We start from the raw sequence: 19,435 nt of genomic DNA on the forward strand, positions 1-19,435 counted from the left end.
AAGACATGAGGTACTGTTGATATTTAAGCATGTGAAACTGACAGTTTAAAGCCATACAGAAGAGTAAACTTTTTCCCCCATCTATCCAGAGCTCTAGAATCTCTATCAGAGGGGACAGGGTTTTTAGCAGTGGAAGCCTTAACCCCTTTGGGACCCTGAGAAATTGTTTCTGGGTCAGCAGCAGGGTTTTTATAAAGAAATTTATGAGAGGCAGGGACCCTGTGGTACCTGTCTGGCTTGATTGGTGCAGGGGGTAAAGAATCATGGGACAGACTGGATTCAGAGAAAACATCATTAACAATATCAAGCACAGGGGGATAGCCAGGGGCCTGTGCTGAGGCAATAAAATAAAGTCTCTGAGCCTTTTCTGGGATTCTGAATAATCCTGGCACTCCCAATGAAAATGATACCTCATGGTGTGCAGGGTTTCCCCAAAAGAATAATCCTCAGGTGGAGAGGCTGAAGGTATAGATTCTTCTGCATCAGATAGGGAGGGAGAGAGTATCCCTGATCTGAAGAGGAATCAGAGGAAATAGAAACCTGCTCAGAGGAATCATAGTGTCTTGCCTAGGCCTTTTATCAAGAAGGGGATGGGAACCCCTGATCAAGGTAATTAAAGTCTTCGGCCATTTTAAGCATCTGTTTCTTTGTCATGGATGATTGTCCAGGAGAATGCTGTACTTGTTTCCTTGTCTTTAATGGTGTTTTTGACTTTGCCTTAGCTGCTGCAGTGGACTTAATAGTAAGCTGTGAAGGTCTAAAAACACCCTCAGAAGCCGATGCCTGCTCAGTGGCTCCGGACCCATCTGAGGGAATAGTTTCCGCAGGCCCAATACCTTGAGTTTCCAGAGGCCTAGGTGTCACCACGTGGGAATCGGATACGGCCTGTGGCTCTGAGGTAGTGGGTGTCAGGGGCTGCGAAAGCGCCTCACTGAGAACCGGTGAACCGGCGACTGGCCTAGAAGAGGCTTCGTCATCGGTTTTGGACCTCGGATGCCTGTCCTTTTCCTTGTCTTTGCGTTTTTTATGAATTCTTGAAGTCTTCGGTTGTTCCAACGGCATAATGTAGTTAAATCTTCAGCCAAAGTAATGTAAAGCAAAATCAAACCGACGCTTAATAGTGCATTTGTTGAATCTAGCACAAAACCGACAACTAGTAACGTTGTGGTCAGGGCCTAGGCAAGGAATACAGTAAGAGTGAAAGTCCTTATGCGCTATTTGCTTCCCACAAGAAATACAATTATTAACTTTTACTGACATCGGTCTGAAGCAAGAAAAAGTTTCCCCAATGGGGTACTTAGCTTTATTGAAGACTTCGGTTTTGAAACTCGATTTTGAAAATCTCAGGAGTCGGCCAACCGGCACTTGTAACTGCTTTTGCTTTGGGTACCGTGCGGCAAGAAAGACTGAAGAAAATGGCGTCGGTTGAATCTTTTATACCCCTGGTGCACTGACGTCAGAGTAGAGGAGACAGCAACCAACGCCGGACCTAGACTTTGGAATTCAGGCCGACTGAGGGTAGTCTGCCAGCAGGATAACCCAAGTGTAATGACTGCAACAGTGAAACACGAAGAACATCTAGCAGAGACCTAAAAGGAGCACATTACCTTCATAAAGAAAGAATTAATCCCACAAGGATACAAAAGAACACAAGGACTGAAAAGCACTATTTCAGAAACAAAGACCCCAAGTAAAGTAAAGTAAAGAACAAGTGCCTAATAAATGGTAAATCCTTCCTGCCTTTCTCTAACAATAATTACTAATTTTCTAAATACTTCTATTTTTTCCCTTTCTTTTCAAAAGGAAAGCTGAACTGGAAATACCTTAATCACTCCTTTAGGAGCATGCAGGAATACATAACATTGTAACTCTTCAGATTTTTCAGCTATTATACTAGCAAAGAAAATAAATCATTCTTCTAAACCCAAAACTTCCAGTTTTGATCTTTATTTCCCTTTCTGCAGTACATTTTGTAGTTGGTTCAACTCATCCATATCTCCACTGACAAATTATTTCTGAAGCTCTAAGTTCAGAAACTCACAACAGCAAATATATTTAATAATTTCTGCAGGTATATTTTTTCAGTTCTTGCAGGACAGTTCTCCATTCTGACACCATGTCATCTTAAAAGGCTTAATAAATACATAGAGAGTAAATGTACAGCACAGCACAGCACAAGAGGTCAAAATTGAAAATGAATCCTCTGGAACTTCAGTGTACCACAACACACTAATAACTTTAGCAAGCCCATTAGCATTTAAACATATATACCCTATATCTAACATCGGTCATCTCTGACTCCTTGGCTAAAAGTTTCTGTGGATTCAGCCATGTCCTAAGGTAACGTCAGACACCATCACAAAAAAGAGATAAGGGAAGGACCCCTATGGCCGGTACTTGGGGAGATTTTCCTGTATCACCACTGACCCGAAAGCCGCAAATCATACCATATTGAGCCAACAGAGAACCTTTGGTCTTTCTTTTCTCTGAATTTTCTCATCAAACAATGAGTCAAAATGAAAGGTATGACATAATATAAGGAATTGTTACTGTCACACATCCAGTGGCACTTCAACCTTTCCCTGCTGCAAGGAAAGAGGATCACATTCTAAACAGGTCACTTTTCAATGTACTCAAGATTCAGTGTCAAAACAGAGACTAATGAAAAATATCTGAAGACTAGGCAGGATCTCTACAAACAAATGTCAATGATAATGTACTTGTTGTGTCCGTCAATGATCATGTACTATTCTACTGAAAAATAAATACTAGTGCTGACGTGCATACCTTACTCATCATGTTGTTAGGATTTGGTCTGAATTGCAATGGATCATTCTCACCTATGGAAAAAACAAAAACAAAAAGTGGAATAGTTCACTCTGAACAAACAGCACATCAGTGAAAACCCCAGCTGGGTGCATAACACACTAGGTTCTACTCATCTGAAGTCACTAATCTACTAAAATATAAAACTAATTCAAGACAGAAAAAAAATAATGTAATGAAAGCTACGCACAAATATACGTATTGACGTAACCAGGTTCATAAAAGTACAAAAGCAGTTCTAACGAATACAATACAGGGAAATAATAATTTGACCCCCTTCTAACCAATGTGGCTGCCATATGTGAGAAAATAAGCTCGTGAAAGGGGAACAGCACATTAAAAGAGGCACACTAGGCAACAATATAATCACTAATGGCAAGCAAATAAAGCCCAATGTGCATGAGTAAGCTCTACCTGTATACAGTACTATTAACAATACATGGTATTGCACTATCATGTTTAACAAAAACGGCAGCAGGAAAAGCAAGTGTATACATGGAAAATTGTTATTCTGGTTACCCAGACTGGACTGACATGCAGCACTTCATGACTTGATGCCTTACAAGACTAACTCTCCTGTGCATCAAATAAAGAACTGCAATAGGGAGATCACAGCCAGGTCAAATGCAGGAATGCAGTTAGTAAGTAAAGCACCATTTACTATGGTATTAGTGTGCATTCAATGAATGCAAAAAAAAGAAAAAAAGACACCAATTGGAAGGATATACAGTCTGTGGTGTGATACTCTTTTTACAGAGATGTTGATGCAAAAAAAGGACCAATTCTGAGCAGATAGGTCCAGCGGTTAAATACAGGCAATCAAATGGGAAAATACTTTTTGACTCACAGTTATAACACAAAATCAATCAGTGAATTCTGTGACACACACAGACTTTACTGCTACATACAAGACTTAAGACTTAAGTTCCAGCTTAATTCAGAGTCACAAGAACCATAATCCAAGCAGAGACAACCCCAATCAAAAGGAAAACCATGAAATAATGTTATTTTCCAAGAGCACAAGATCAAAACAAAAGTGCAGAAATTACACATTGGCCATAATTTGCGATATTTCTAGATTTTCATGTCTGCAGAGCAAACAGAATATCCTCAAAAGCTGCTATGTCTTTGCCGCTTCTGAAAGCTTAGTTACATTCTGAGCCAAAGCCACCAATCACAGTCTGAGCTTAACATCCACTACATAACGTTCCATGTTTGTTGTCTATCTCACCATTCGTTCTTACTTGAATGGGTTCAGAGACTATCATCGGCTCCAACTCGGCCGAATAAATGGCTAGAAGTCTCAAACTTGGCTCGTGGCAGGTAGTTATCCCATGATGCAGTGGTGCAACTCTCCAGATCTTGTTTGCTGCTAACTTACTAATGAGTAACATAAGTAAATAGTTATATATATATATATATATATATATATATATATATATATATATATAAAACTATCTTCTTTCAGCTTTTCCCAGTTAGGGGTCGCCACAGCGGATCATCTGTCCGCTCGTGATCGGCAGTGGAGTTTTACGGTGTCGAGTTGCCAGCCCGGCGCCCAACCTTCCACAGAAGGCACACACTCACACCTAGGGCGAATTTAGTGTGTCCAATCCACCTACAGCATGTCTTTAGGATATATATGACCCCAAAAACAGGAGAGACAAACTGAGTCAAGGAGCTCCTGAGAGGAGTAAAGATAACCACCAGGTCTTCTAGGAGTCCTTGGATGGGGGAAGGAGAGAGGGTTCGTAAGAATGAATGGTGTGATGGACAACAAACATGGAACGTTATGGTGAGTACATAACTTCTTTATGTTATGTTGTCCTATCTCACCTTCATTCTTACTTGGATGGGACAGCGTCCCTAGCACCTTTTCCCCAGGTGGCTCACGAGAATACACCTTTAAACACAGTGGACCCAAAAGAGGCCCCGTCCCTGGAGGCCAAATCCACTTTGTAATGAGTGATAAATGTATAAGGATTGGCCTACGTACCTGCAGAACAAATGCTGTCCATAGAAATCCTGGCATGAAAAGCAGATGATGTAGCTAGTGCTCTAGCTGAATGGCCTCTAACTTTGAATGGTAGCTCTCTTTTACTGGAGGTATAGATAAAGGTGATACAATTCGAGAGCCAGTTAGAAAGGGTAACTTTAGAAACTGGCATACCTTTTTTTGCCTCAGAGAAGGAGATGAATAATTGATCAGATTTCCTGAAATCTTTAGTCCTATGCAAATAGAATCTGAGTTGCCTATGCATGTCCAACTGATGGCAGTTTATATTCTGCCTTGTTGCTATGGTTGGAAAAGAACACTGGAAGCTCAATGGATTGACTGATATTGGCTTGAGAGCAAGCCTTGGGTACAAAGGATGGATTAGTTTGTAACGATACCCTGTCCTGGTGAAAAATCAGATATGGCAGTTTGATAGATAACGCTTACAACTCTAAGACCCTTCTGGTAGATGTCACATACCCTGTCCTGGTGAAAAATCAGATATGGCAGTTTGATAGATAACGCTTACAACTCTGAGACCCTTCTGGTAGATGTCACAGCAACAAGAAAAATGGTCTTCCAGGAAAGAAATTTGAGGTTACAAAATGAAGAAGGTTCAAACGGTGGCAATGTAAGTTGAGATAGGACAAAATTTAAATCCCAAGGAGGAAGTGGTTCCTTAAAGGGAGGTCTCAATAAGGAAGCGCCTTTCAAAAACGCTTTGCATAACCTGTGTGACATTAAATTAGAAGAATGGTCACCAATGTGGAAATTTGAAATTGCAGCCAGCTGCACTCTAATGGTTGCTGCAGCCGAACCTTGTTGGAAGAGTTCCGCCAGGAATTCTAGAATGGATTAACAGGCGGAGAAAAGGGTCACTATTTCTATTTTGTGCACAGTGAGAAAAATTTTCCATTTGCTAGAATACAGTCTTCTAGTAGAAGCTTTATGAGAGGACATCAGTATGTGTTTAACTTGTGGAGTGAAATTTTGAAGACTGACTAGATTGGGAACTGGAGCAGTCACGCTGTCAAGTTGAGGGTGTGGAGAGAAGGATGAAGTGTACCTGACGTGTGTCAGCAGGTCTGGAACTGGGTCCAGAGTCCAAGGCCTCTCCTGAAGATGAGGCCAAAGGAAGAAGAACCAAATCTGATGCGGCCAATATGGGTCAATGAGAATCATCCTGCTTCCCAAGGATTTTGCTTTCTGGATGACTTAGGGTATGAGGGGAAATGATGGAAAGGCATAAAGAAGTCCCGAGGGCTGATTGTGTGCATCTCTCGGTGTCTCCCCTGGTGGGGGAATTAGGGTGAAGTAGCTGCTGCACTTGGCATTCATGGGAGTGGCGAAAAGATCACAGCAAGGCTGACCCCATTCCCGGAAGATATTTCCGCTATGTTCTGGTTGAGACACCACTTGTGAGGCATCAATATTGCCCTGCTCAGCTTGTCTACTATCACGCTGGACTTCCCCGGGATGTGCATTGCTACTAGAAAACGCTGGGAAGAAATTGCCCATTGCCAAACTCTCAGGGCCTCATGACAAACAGGATAACATTTGGTTCCCCCTTGCTTGTTTATGTACCAAACCACAGACATATTGTCTGACTGTATAGCAATCGTCCCTACAGGAAGAGAGTCGTGGAGTGCTTGCAACACCAGAAGCACTGCTCTCATCTCTAGGACATTTATGTGCAAGTGGGCCTCTTGTTCCTGCCATATACCTTGGACCTTTCTTCACCCTATCTGGGAAGTGTCCGTGGTCACTGTAGCAACTGGTTGTCGTGGAATAAAGGGTCTCCCAATGGTCACATGGCTGGACTGTATCCACCACTGTAAGCCCTTTTTGCATGTCACTGTTATTCTGATGAGGTGAGACATAGGGAGCTCTTGAAGTGACCATTGCGAAAACAATATCCACTGAAGGATTCTCATGTGTATACTGGCAAGAGGAACTAGTGTTATGATGGAAGCCAGGGTCCCTAGGAGTTTCAGAACTACCTTTGCCTTTACCTTGTCCTTGGGAAGAAGGTGAAGTACTTGCTGCCCGAGGGCTGAAATTCTGTCTGCTGGAACACCTGCGCCTATGAAGGTAATATGTTGCCAGGGCAACAAGGCAGATTTTTGTAAGTTGACTGTTATGCCTAACTGAAAACAAATTTCCAAAGTCACATCCCTGGCTTGCTGGAATAGATGCCTGGTCGTGGAAGTTAGGAGCCAGTCATCAAGATACAGAAACACATGGAATCCTAGACACCTCAAGTGAGCCATGACTGCTGCCATACATTTGGTGAACACTCTGCGGGGGCTGTAGTGACACCAAAGGGCAGAGCTCGGAACTGAAAATGACTGGCTCCCAGCCGGAAGCGTAAATGATGCCTCAATGCTCTGTCCATTTTTATGTGGCAGTATGCATCTTGAAGATCTATCGCGCACATCCAATCGTCTTTCCCTAAGAAGGGAAGTATTGACAGAAGTGTCACCATTTGGAACTTTGACTTCTTGACAGATTGGTTTAACTTGCTTAGGTCTAATATGGGTCTCCAGTCCCCTTTTCTTTTTGGCACCAAAAAGAATCTTGAGCACGTTCCAAACCCTGTTTGGTCTGTGGGGACTTCTTGGATGACTCTCTTGTCCAGCAATTTTTGGATTTCTATAGTTGCTTGCTCCCTTAGATTGTGTGGAACATCCAGGACTGTTCTGATTTGTGGGACAGGGTGGAAAAAGGGAATGCAGTACCCTCTGGATATTATTCTTAGTCCCAAATTGTCTCTTGTGATACTTTGCCAGGCTTCTGGGTACAAAGACAAACATCCCCTGACTGCCTACAGAGTACAGCAGGTGGGCCTCCTTTTGGGAGCGCTGATAGGAACGTCTGCGAAAGGACTCCTGGTCGCCCTGGTTTTGCAGACGCCCTCTGCCTCTAGGACGACTTCTACCACTGTTACCTTCTCTTCTGCCCCTGGGGAAAAATTCACCTCGTGTGTCTTGGAAAGCTCCCTGGGATCTTTTGAACCACATTTTCCCACCCTTCTGACCTTTAGAGTAAGGTCTTGAAGGTACAGAAAAATGTACTCCTACGGCAGACAGTTTTCCCTTCCTGCTCGCATCTAGTCAGTGTGTCCTTTACTTTGGGTCCAAAGAGTGAGGAACCATCAAAGGGGGTGTTAGTAAAGGTAGATTTAAAAGGTTCTGCAAAACTGCACAAGCGCATCCAGGATTGCCTCCCCTGGGAAACTCCTGAACCCACTGCCCTGCTCGCTCCATCTGCTGTATAAACCAGCCTCATGGAGGAGTTGACTATAGAATTTAAGGTGGATAGCTGGGAAAATACCTTCTCATTCACCCCCGCAGCTAATGTACCTTGTAGAGTATCTCCTAGCTCTTTCAGGAAATCTCTTTGTAGCCTTGTAAAGTGAGTTAGGTAGTTCAGCGATTGGAGTGTAAAAGTCGCTGATGAAAACATACTCTTCCCGTATCTGTCCATTGTTCGAGAATCTTTGTTTGGAGGATGGACAGATGAGGATGTCTCAGACAGTTCCTTCTTGGTGGCTGCTGCCACCACCATAGCATCTACAGGTACACGCTTTGTGAGAAAATCCTTTCCAGTAGGGGCTGACAAGAACTTGTTTGGCCTTTGAGGGACTGGTTCCATAGTGTCAGGTGACTCCCACGCCTTTCGACTGACCAAGTCCATTAGTTCATCGAAAGGCGGAGAAACCCAGGAGGCTGAAGGTTGAGATCCAAAGGCCTTCAGGTACACCGACTCCTCATCAGAAGGGGTGATGGTTTTCCAGCCGCCTCTCTGCTTTAGGATCTCTAGACATCTGCAAATGAGATATCGTCAGAGGACGACCGTGGGGACCCTTCTGACTTCTCGAGGTCAGTATCTGAAGTGACAAACTCATCAGGCGAGTCTATATGCTTCCTCTTGCAAGTTCTCTTCCGAGGGGGTTCCTCAGAAGGGTATTCTGGGGAGGTCTCGTAAGAGAGGGGTTCACCCAGTGGGGGATCCTGAGGCTCTGGATCTCTGCTGTCCTGTGGATGGGGTGGTGCCGAGACAGTAGCTGGTGCCTTAGGGGACAAATGCCAGTATCCTTATGTAGAGCTGTAGAAGGAGACAGCACACTCTTCATCAGCTCGAAAGAAGACCCCACCAGCTCTGAAGATGTCCTCGGCTCAGAGGAGCAGAGCTCATCCGAACCAATGCTCCAAGGGGTAGACTCGGCACCGAAGGAGTTTGGGCCCGAGCATCCCCCTCGGGGCCAACCGGAGAACCCCGGCTCTCAGACACTCCGGACGGTGCCAAGAGAGTCAGAGCAGATGTCAGCTCCATGATCACTGAAGGAGGTCCCGGAACTGACAGTTCTACAGTAAGTGGTACCAGGCACTTTGGCTCCAAGGGTCCAGCTGGGCTCGGAGGAAGAACAACTGTGGATGTAATGGATTTAGAAGGTTCTGAGACCTCAGGTGTCGGAGCCAAAAACAATTTGGCTAGCGTCGACGACGTCAAGAGCCTGCGCACCACCCGCTCCACGTTATCATTAGATAGGCTCCTAGTGGACCTGGAGGATAGAGAAGGAGAACGAGACCTCTCCAAAATGGGGGATCTCAGAGTAGGTCGACCAGTGGAATTTCAGTGGACCGGCTCCGAGACACGGCATCTTGAGCTCTGAAGACCTTGGGGCCGAAGAACCAGGCTTGTCAAGGATGATAACCTCAGATGGTTCCAAGGGCTGTGGAGCCGAGGAGGTAGGGGGTTTAGAAATTTTAGACAAATTTTTCTGGAGGCTCTGACAGGTGATGGTCTTTTGGAAGGTTTATTCCTCTTTGAAGAAGAGAAGGATGAAGAAAAAGAAGCACTCTGTACAGCTTCCTGAAAGGTTGGCTTCAAGAGCCCCTTGAGAATCAATTTGTTTCTCCTGTCCTGTAACACTCTTGCACTAAAGGAGTGACAAAGTAAAATCCTCCTGTAAATGAATAGCCCCTAGATAGCATACGCAAATGACATGCCCATCAGTAATTGACATCTTTTGTGCACATTTTTGACATCTTTTAAAGCCCGAAGGCTTATGCTCTCTCTCTCTCTGTAGAATCTTTTGACATGGCAGAAGAGAGTTCCCAAAAAACAAATCACGACTTTTCAAACTGACGTACAACACACACTAACTAAACAACACTGCACTTCTAAGTAAAGACAAATTTGCACTCTAATCTAATAAACACTACACATCTAAGTAAATAACTAGAGAAATGTTGATAATGGTAGCACTAGGGCCTCTAACTTAAAACGGACCTAGGTACCAGGGATAACGCACACTAACTACTAAAACTACTAGCCCTCTTACTAAAACGGGCAATTAGCTAAATATCAACTACTACTAAATATCAACTACTGAAAAAGGGAAATAAACAGACACCACTACAATAAACGATGGTATACAACAAGGCCTGCGAAAAAAATGACAGCCAAAAAGCATCAACTAACAGCAGAAGGAGATAAGATTAGCTACACGCGTAATCTATTTAAACATGCTAGGAAACACTATAAATGCAAAACTACTAGAAATTTTAGCTAATAGAGTGAAAAAGACAAACTTAGCCACGGCCAAGAAGAGCACATCCAACCTTGTAAAGCGGAAAACGAGATCTGGGGAGTTGCACCACAGCATCATGGGATACCTACCTGCCACAAGCCTGGTTTGAGACTTCCAGCGGTGTATTCGGTCGAGTCGGAGAACCCATCCAAGTAAATGAAGGTGAGATAGGACAACATAACATCACAGAGTTTGTCCCATCTGATCCTGGATTTGACTGGAAGAGTTCCTTCATATTTTGAAGTGCTACTTCAAAAATTTCTTCAACAGCTCAACAAGGACTTATATTTTCTAAAATATAGCACGAACAATGCTTCAGTGAATACTTTCAGTAAGATTTTCCTCATCTGTATGAAGTACAGCTGTGTAAGAATCTACCATAACAATAGATGTTCTGGTAGATCATGGTCTCAGAAATCCATACTAATAGGGTTCTGCTTCAGAAGGCATAATGTTGCCTGAATTTCAGCAAACAGAGATCTACTCCCCCCAGACAGCGCAAATATCTGCCCCTTAGGAATATTAAGATACTTATGATGTACACTGGATACCTGCCACTACATTTTAAAACTTTCTTACCTAGGATGACCTCATGGCATCCATCCTACTAAACCACATGTAACGACCTAAGGATCATACGAAAAGGGACATACATGCGCACATCCACTAGATCAAATTCTTAGACCAACATGTTTTCCCCAAGGGCACCCAAATTAGAGGACAGCAGCTTTAGGATGGGAGGAGGAAGAATATGTATTTGCATAAGGATAGGATATCCCATCACACAGCAGAATGACAAAGAAAAGGAAAGGAGTTGGTGACAGAGAACCACTACTGCAATTATATGAAGAAAATAGTACAGTTGGGTAAGAACTTAATATAATAGTACACACCCGAGTAAATCACTGCTGAAATAGGCCTAGATCATTGCTGAAATAGCCTTACTACTGGCACAATTCCCAAATCTTAGGAGGCTACAATGATGGACTGGTAGGACTGGCCATACCTCTTAAAGCAAAACATCTGGACAAAGCTTAAAATGATGGGGGGACAAACAGGGACGGATTTTAAATATTGCTCTTACAAACTTAGGAAAGTTGATAGAATAATAGGTTTTATATTAGCATGAATTTTCTGAAGGATGTGGAGTCTTAAACTCAAATGTCTGCCATTATTTAATGACTTAAATCCTCAGCTATTTGCCAGAAAGGAACAGATTTTAGGAGGAACACACCAAACATATGAGGCAAAAATCTGGATAATCTGCGAAAATCTGTACAGTTGAGAGGTATGCTGGGAACCAACAAGACATGGAGAGTGGCAGTTGTAAACCCACTCATAGCCATAAAAGCAATATCTAAAGTGTTTTGAAGAGGAGTAGACTGATGAACAGGTAGCAGTCTCAAGAATATCTTATGCACTCTTACTTGCTCTTTAAAAATGCCACAGTTATTACACCCAGAGTGTTATGGGCCCACATGGCTATTTCCACCCTCTTTCCATGATGAATAATAGAAAAAAAGATGTAATCTTAACCAGTCACTTAGGATGGGAAACTAGTTTCCAAGCATGTATTCTCCTAGAAGGAACACAACCTATTTGTAGTTCTGAGACTGCCTGCAGTTCTGAAATTGTCCTAGCTGAGATGATGGTTTATCAAAGCAGTTTTCCATAAAATATATTTAAGGAGTTTGAAACAACAGGTTCAAAAGGTGGCTGTATGTGCTTTTCTGAAATATAGTCAGAGTCCCATGAAGGTGAAACTGATCTTCTGTGTGGTCTCAAATGAAGGACTCCCTTGAAGAGGTGTTTAATAAGCAGGGATATGGCAGGCAGGGGAGTGTTGCTGAAATGGCTGAAAGGTACACCTCTATAGGACTGAACTGAGTAGTTAGGTAAAGTATTACAATCAAGGACAATGGTGCTTTGTTAGGGTCCTGCTCCTTTCTGATCCTTCCTAAGGCACAAAAGGGAAAACCTCTACCATTCGTAGGCTTCCTAACATCCTTGAGTATGTTCAGCACAGGAACCAGACAGGTAATGGACTGTGATTTGTCCTACTAACGATACAGAAAAAAATATCACATTGAAAGCCACTGTCAGTGAATGTTAATTATGCATTTTTCCTCACTGCTGTATGACCAGAGAATTAATATACATACAAATCAAGGGGATGTGGGGGTGTAGTGGGGCTTACCTCGCAGCAAAAAAAATGACTGCTTTGCTCTTCATGGAAAGTGGCTTTCAGCTAAATGTTTTGGTATTTGTGAATGTAAAGTCTGAGTTCAATGCATTATCATGAACTCATTCAGCACATCCTCATTAAACTGGTCTTTAAAGGGGAACAAAATTAAATTATGCAGGCAGTGAAATGCAGTGTGTATCCTTGTCCTGAGATAGACGGCCCATTTGCAAAGGCAGAATGCAAAGTTTCATTCTAGACATTTGAATGAGGAGAAAAAAACAATGTTGCCTGGGCCATAAGGGTGTTACTCAGAATATCACTGTCCCCTTTGCTTGCAGGATCACCTGCAGGGAAAGGGTCTGGAGGAAATTCCTAATGAGAGAGACCTGCCAATCTGAAGGAGAAGTCATCCTCTGCCCTGGCTCTGAGTGGTACTCTGCAGCAGAATTTCCTCAGAAGTTTGTTGCTCAGGAAAGGCAAACAGGTCTATTTTTATGACTCTGCACTTGTGAACAACCTAAAGAAAAACATCTCCATGTAACAACCATTCATGGCTATTTTGCAGCTGATTTGCTTAGCTGGTCCACCACCAAACTCAAATGGGATAGGGCATACATGGCCATTACGGTCATCTGAGTTTGAATCTTTCAAGCAACCCTGACCAGCCTGCATAAGGGATAAGACCCTGTCCCCTCTAGTTTGATGATGCACACCACATTACAGTAGTGTTGTTTGCAGTAACAACCCCTTTTTGCTAGTTAAACATTTGGGCTCCAAGTTCCTGTATCTCAGTCATCATCTCTTCTACACTGACATGCTTCTTTCAGTTGAACCCCAAATCCCTTGTATTTTGGGGCTTGCTGAGTGTGCCCCCATGCATGTCTGAAGCATCTGTGGTTAGTGTTTGTGAAAGTCTTGTTTGAAGGGCAATTCTTGGTTCATTTTCATCTGGTTGGACTACTGCTGTAGCTCTCTGGAAGTACAAGATAGTATATGTATCATGTCCTCCTGGGACTGTGATGTTTCCTCATGTTACCTGCTGTAAGTACTGAACCAAAGATTCCAAACTGCCTGAACACAGGAAAGCACTCCGAGTGCTGCAAACTGGTAAAGACCCAAGGAACACCACAACCCTGGAAGGACAGAGTTATGACTTAAGGATGTTAACATCAGTCCATGGTGAATTGCACAGCCCTCTCCACACTTCTGGAAATAGTGTCTGAATAAGTTAGTTATCCAGGTAGGGATAACTGTGAATGCCTTTTGTTCTACAGTAAGCAATTAGAGGAGCCATACACTCTTGGGAAAAAAAAAAAAAAACGCTATGTAACTCACCATTACGTTCCATGTGAGTTGTTCATCTCGCCTTCATTCTCACTGATGGGTTTGGAGCCTATCCTCGGCTCCGACTCGGCCAAATGCAAAAGCTTGAGGTCTTCAACCAGCCTGTGGCCTACTCCCTATCCCATGATGCACTGGTGCTTCTCTCAGATCTTGTTTGCAACCAGCTATAATGATAGGTAAATATCCTGGTAGGAAGACACAAGAATACGGTAGATAAGGACTAAATCTCACCAAGATTATTTTCTCAACTTCCTGGTCCTCAAGAAATTTTTGGTAGGGGGATTGGTGGATGGGATCTAAGAATGAAGGCGCAATGAACAACTCGCATGGAACATCATATGAAGTTGTTCTATCTCGCCTTCATTCTCACTGATGGGCTAGCGCCCCACGCACCATCTTTCTTGGGTGGCTCACGGAAGTATATTCCTCAGAACCATGGAACCAAAGGAGGCCCTGTCCCTGGAGGCTCTATCCAATTTGTAATGAGTGATAAGAGTATGAGGTGTAGATCATGTGGCTGCTGCACAAATGGAATCTATGGGTAGCTTGGCCAGAAAGGCTGAAGATGTGGAAGTAGCCCTAGTTGCGTGGGCCTTTACTTTATGATTTAGTGGCATGTGCACAGAGCTATATGTAAAGGAAATGCAATCTGATAAACATTTTGACAACATGGTTTTTACCACAGGAGTACCCTTCTTTGAATCTGAAAAGGAAACAAAGAGTTGTTCAGATTTTCTAATGTCCTTAGTCCGGTCTAAATAGAATCGAAGTTGCCCTATGGACGTCAAGTTTGTACAGCATATGTTCCACCTCAATAGTACATTTTGGGAAAAAAACAGGTAATTCTACAGCCTGGTTGAGGTTTGTGTCTGAACAAACCTTAGGTAAAAATGATGGATTTGTCCTCAACGATACTCTGTCATAGTGAAAAATCAAGTATGGGGGTTTAATGGGCAATGCATGTAATTCTGAAACCCTTCAAGCAGAAGTAATCGCTACTATAAAAATGGTCTTCTATGATAAGTTATTTCAGGTCGCAAGATGAGGATGGTTTAAAAGGGGGTAAAGATGATTCGAGAAAGAACAAAATTTAGATTCCATGGTGTAGCTGGGGATCTAATAGGTGGTCTCAAATGGACAGTACCTTTAAGAAAGGCTTTACAGTCTCTGGGACATGACAGAAGAGCCTTGATCGCCAATATGAAAATTAGAAATTGCTGCCAATTGAACCCTAATGGTTGCTTCAGCTGCCCCTTCATTAAAAAGCTTGGTCAGAAACTCTAGAATGGATGCAACTGAAGCCAAACATGGGTCAACATTGTTTTGGGATGCCCACATGGAAAATCTTCTCCATTTACTAAGGTTTAACTTCCTGGTAGATGATTTATGAGAAGATGTTAGGATGTTCAGAGCTGCAGGTGAAAGATTCTGGAACCTGGCTATTCTTGGAATTGGAGCAGCCACACTGCCAATCTGAGGGTATGAAGTGCAGGATGAAGAACCCCTGATGAACGAATCAGAAGATCTGGAACTGGGTCCAGAATCCATGGTTCTTCCAGTAGATGAGGCTGCAGGAAGGGGAACCAAATCTGATGAGGCCAATAAGGGGCTATTAGAATGATGGTCCTTCCCAGAGTCTTGGCTTTCTGTAAAAAATTGGGTACCAGAGGGAACAGGGGAAAAGTGTAAAGGACACCCGGAGGCCAATTGTGTACGAGCGTGTCCCCTTGGGGTATCCCCCGGAGTGGGGATTAAGGCAAAGTAGTTGCTGCATTTGGTGTTGGTGGGAGTTGCAAAGAGGTCGCAACAAGGCTGGCCCCATCTGCAGAATATCCTTTCCATTGCTTCTTCTTTCAGGGGCCACTTGTGAGGCAATAAAATTGCTCTGCTCAATTTGTCTGCTATCACATTGGATCTCCCTGGAATGTGCATTGCTACCAGAAAGCGCTGGGTGGAAGTTGCCCACTGCCATACTCTTAGGGCCCCTCAACATAGGGGGTAGGATCTGGTTCCTCCTTGTTTATGTACCAGACCAGCAACATGTTGTCCGTCTGTATTGCAATAGTCCCTAGAGGAAGAAAGTGTTGAAAGGACTGCAATGCTAGAAGTACCACTCATCTCTAAGACACTGATATACAGATGAGCCTCGTGTATTTCCCATGTGCCTTGGGCTGTCCTTCTCTGAAAATGCCCCCACCCTATCAGGGGAGTCCGTGGTCACAGTGGCAATAGGAGTGGGTAGAACAAAAGGGCGTCCTATTGTAACTTGAGGAGAAGTCAGTCACCAGTGAAGATCTTTCTTGCATGCATCATTATTATAATTGGGTGTGACACTGGAAATTCTTGAAAGGACCACTGTGTGAACAAGAGCCATTGCAGTATATGCATATGCATTTGACCGAAAGGAATGGCAATGATTGCTGCCGTCACTGTCCCTAATATTTTGAGGGCTGTTGAAGCTGGGGCTTTTTGTTCTGAGATGAGGTTCAGGACTTGTTGTCGAAGGGCCCAAACTCTTTCTGTTGGAAGCTTTATGGTCATAGAGATGGTGTTGAGATCTGCTCCTATAAAAACGGCACGTTTGGATAGCGATAAGGCAGATTTTTCTGATTTTATGGTAATGTCCAATTGACTGCAAAGATTTAAGGTTGTATCCCTTGCTTGTATGAGTCAATGCTTGGTGGTGGCGGTGAGGAGCCAGTCGTCTAGATATGGAAACATCTGGAATCCTAAGCGTCTCAGGTGAGCCGTGATTACTGCTATGCATTTGAACGCTCTGGGGGCTGTATTGAGACCAAAGGGCAGAGCTCGAAACTGATAATGACTGGCTCCCAGCCGAAAGCGCAGATGATCCCTGGATGGTCTGGCCATTTTTATGTGGTAGTACGCATCCTGGAGATCTACTGAGCACATCCAATTGTCTTTCCCTAGAAAGGGAAGTACAGACGGTAGCGCGACCATCCGGAACTTTGCTTTTTTGACAGATTTGTTCAATCTGCTGAGATCCAAAATGGGTCTCCAGTCCCCTGTTTTCTTTGGAACTAAAAAGAACCTTGAGTAAGTTCCGGATCCTCTCTGGTCTGCTGGGACTGGTTGGATGACTGTTTTTCTTAGCAACCTTGCAATTTCTATGGTTGCTTGTTCCCTGTGACAGGGTGGAATGTCAAGGATTTTTCTCACAAGGGGTGGAGGGGTGGCAAAGGGAACTGAATATCCTCTGGATATGACGCTTTGTACCAAATGGTCTTTTGTTATTTTTAGCCAGGTGTCTGGGTACAAAGATAAGTGCCTCCAGAGGTGGACAGATGGGCCTCCTTTCAGGAGCGCTGATATGGCTTTCCAAAGAACTGATCTCCATCGGGTCTATTTCATAAATTCAGAATTCCAAAATATCAAACACCATAAGCTCGAACTTGGAATTTCGAAATATGATAACATCGAACACTCAGAATAGCGAATTTTTTCCCCAGGGAAAAAATTTGCTGTTGCGATAAACATGCACACAACACAAGCACACCAAAATAAATAAACCACACACATACACTTAACAAAACCCTACTTCTAACCCAACACTAACCCATACATACATTCCTATCTATCCGCTAACCTTTACCTACATCATAACCCTATGGTCCGTATCATCGCACCACAGAGGAGAAAATAGCGAAGCCACGAAACAGCTCACCAAAATCTTGCCCTAGGTAAGAATTCAATGTTCCGGGGCGTCGCTATTTTCATCCTTCGATATAGTTGGTTTGATATTATAACATTCGAAGTTTTGCAACTTTAATGTTATAATACAGACCATCTCAGTCGCCCTGATTCTGCGGGCCCCGTCTGCTGTGTGGACAGCGTCGTCCATTACCCCCTCCTCTTCCTCTAAAAGACGTTTCACCACTTGCGTCAAAGAAAGCTCCTTGGGATTTATGGAACCACATCTTCCCACTTTTTCGACCTTTAGGATAAGGTCTGGTAGGGGTGGAAAAACGGACTTTTCCTTCACTTTCGGTCCAAAGAGGGACGAACCATCAAGGAGGGTGTTAAAGGATGATTTACAGGCCTCTGCAAAGGAACATAAATGCATCCAGGAGTGTCTCTTAAGAGCAATTCCTGAACCCGCTGCCTTGCTCGTTCCATCAGCTGCGTTCAAAATCAGACGCATGGAAGAGTTTATAAGGGAATTTAGGGTAGCAAGCTGGGAAGTTACCTTATCTGAGACCCCTGCAGCTACTGCACCCTGTAGAGTACCTCCCAACTCCTTAAGGAGATCTCTGTGTAGTCTAGTAAAATGTGTAAGATAGTTCAGGGATAGAAGAGCAAAGGCCGCTGAACTAAACATGCATGTTCCATATCAGTCCATGATCCCAGAATCTCTATTAGGAGGATGAACAGATGTAGAGGTCTCTAATAACTACTTTTTGGTAGCTGCCACCACCACCATAGCATCAACGGGTACTCCTTTGGTAAAGAAAGTCTTGTCATGGGGTGAGATTATGAATTTGTTAGGCCTCCGAGGGACCGGTTTCCATGGTATCCGGGGACTCCCACTCCTTTCGAGAAACGAGATCTATCAGTTCATCAAAAGGCAGAGTCACTCAAGAGGTGGAAGGTTGAGACCTGAAAGCCTTCAGGAGTACTGACTCATCACCAGTAGGATTAATGGGCTTTCCAGCCACCCCTCCGTTTCAGTATTTCCAAGATATCACCGAAGGAGATATCTTTAGAAGGGGACCATGGGGACCCTTCTGACTCATCTAAGTCAGTATCCGATGTTATGGATTCCTGTGGGAAGTCCAGATGCTTCCGCTTGCAAAGCCTCTTCCTGGGAAACTTTTCAGTAGGAGCTTCTTGGGAGGTCCTGGAAGAGCAGGGCTCACCTAATGGGGTGACCTGAGACTCTGAGTCTCTACACTTTTGAGAGATCAGTGAAGAAGAGTCAGACACAGGTGGTTTAGGGGAGGAGATTGCTGGTACCGATGATGTGGATGCCCTAGGGGACAACGCTCTTCTCATGGCATCGAAGGCCTCCCGGCTCTGATCCGAAGAGACCTCTGGATCCATAGAAGCAGGTAGTCTCTGCAGCACTGAAGTGGTGGGCTCCAAGCCTGAGGTAGGTGCCAAACTCACCCGAGCCGAGGCCCCAAGAGGCAAAGTCAGAATCTAAAGATAGGTAGGTCTATCCTCTCCGGACCCGACTGGCGAGTGTATGCTCCTAGACTCAAAGGTCGACACCGAAGTCCCCCCCGGGGGAGGTTTTTTGTCCCCCGGAAAACAAAAAACAGGGGGGGTGGGGCCCCCCCCCCCCAAAAGGGGGGGGGGGTTTGGGGGGGGCCGGGCTCAAAAAACGGTTTTCCCAAAAAATTTCCAAAACAACTCCGAAACAAACCCCCCCCCCAAAACTTTCTTTTGGGGAAAACCCCTTTTTAAAAAGGTTTTCCCCCAATTTTTTTTGGAGGGAGGGAAAAAAAAAAAAGTTTAAGTCCCCTTT

The 19,435-nt window shown here is 43.9% G+C and overlaps 1 protein-coding gene across 1 annotated transcript in view; it reads right to left on the bottom strand.

Moving 5' to 3' along the window:
- Positions 1-19,435, bottom strand: part of NGDN (neuroguidin) — a 579,874-nt gene that overhangs the window by 212,450 nt on the left and 347,989 nt on the right. The window contains exon 6 of the mRNA XM_044058154.1: positions 2,788-2,840. Coding sequence (XP_043914089.1) covers positions 2,788-2,840 — 53 coding nt within the window. The remainder of the gene's footprint in view (positions 1-2,787; positions 2,841-19,435) is intronic.

The sequence above is a fragment of the Protopterus annectens genome, chromosome 16.part0, assembly GCF_019279795.1.
Source record: "Protopterus annectens isolate FY-2018-M chromosome 16.part0, PAN1.0, whole genome shotgun sequence".
Taxonomy (NCBI): Eukaryota; Metazoa; Chordata; order Ceratodontiformes; family Protopteridae; genus Protopterus; species Protopterus annectens.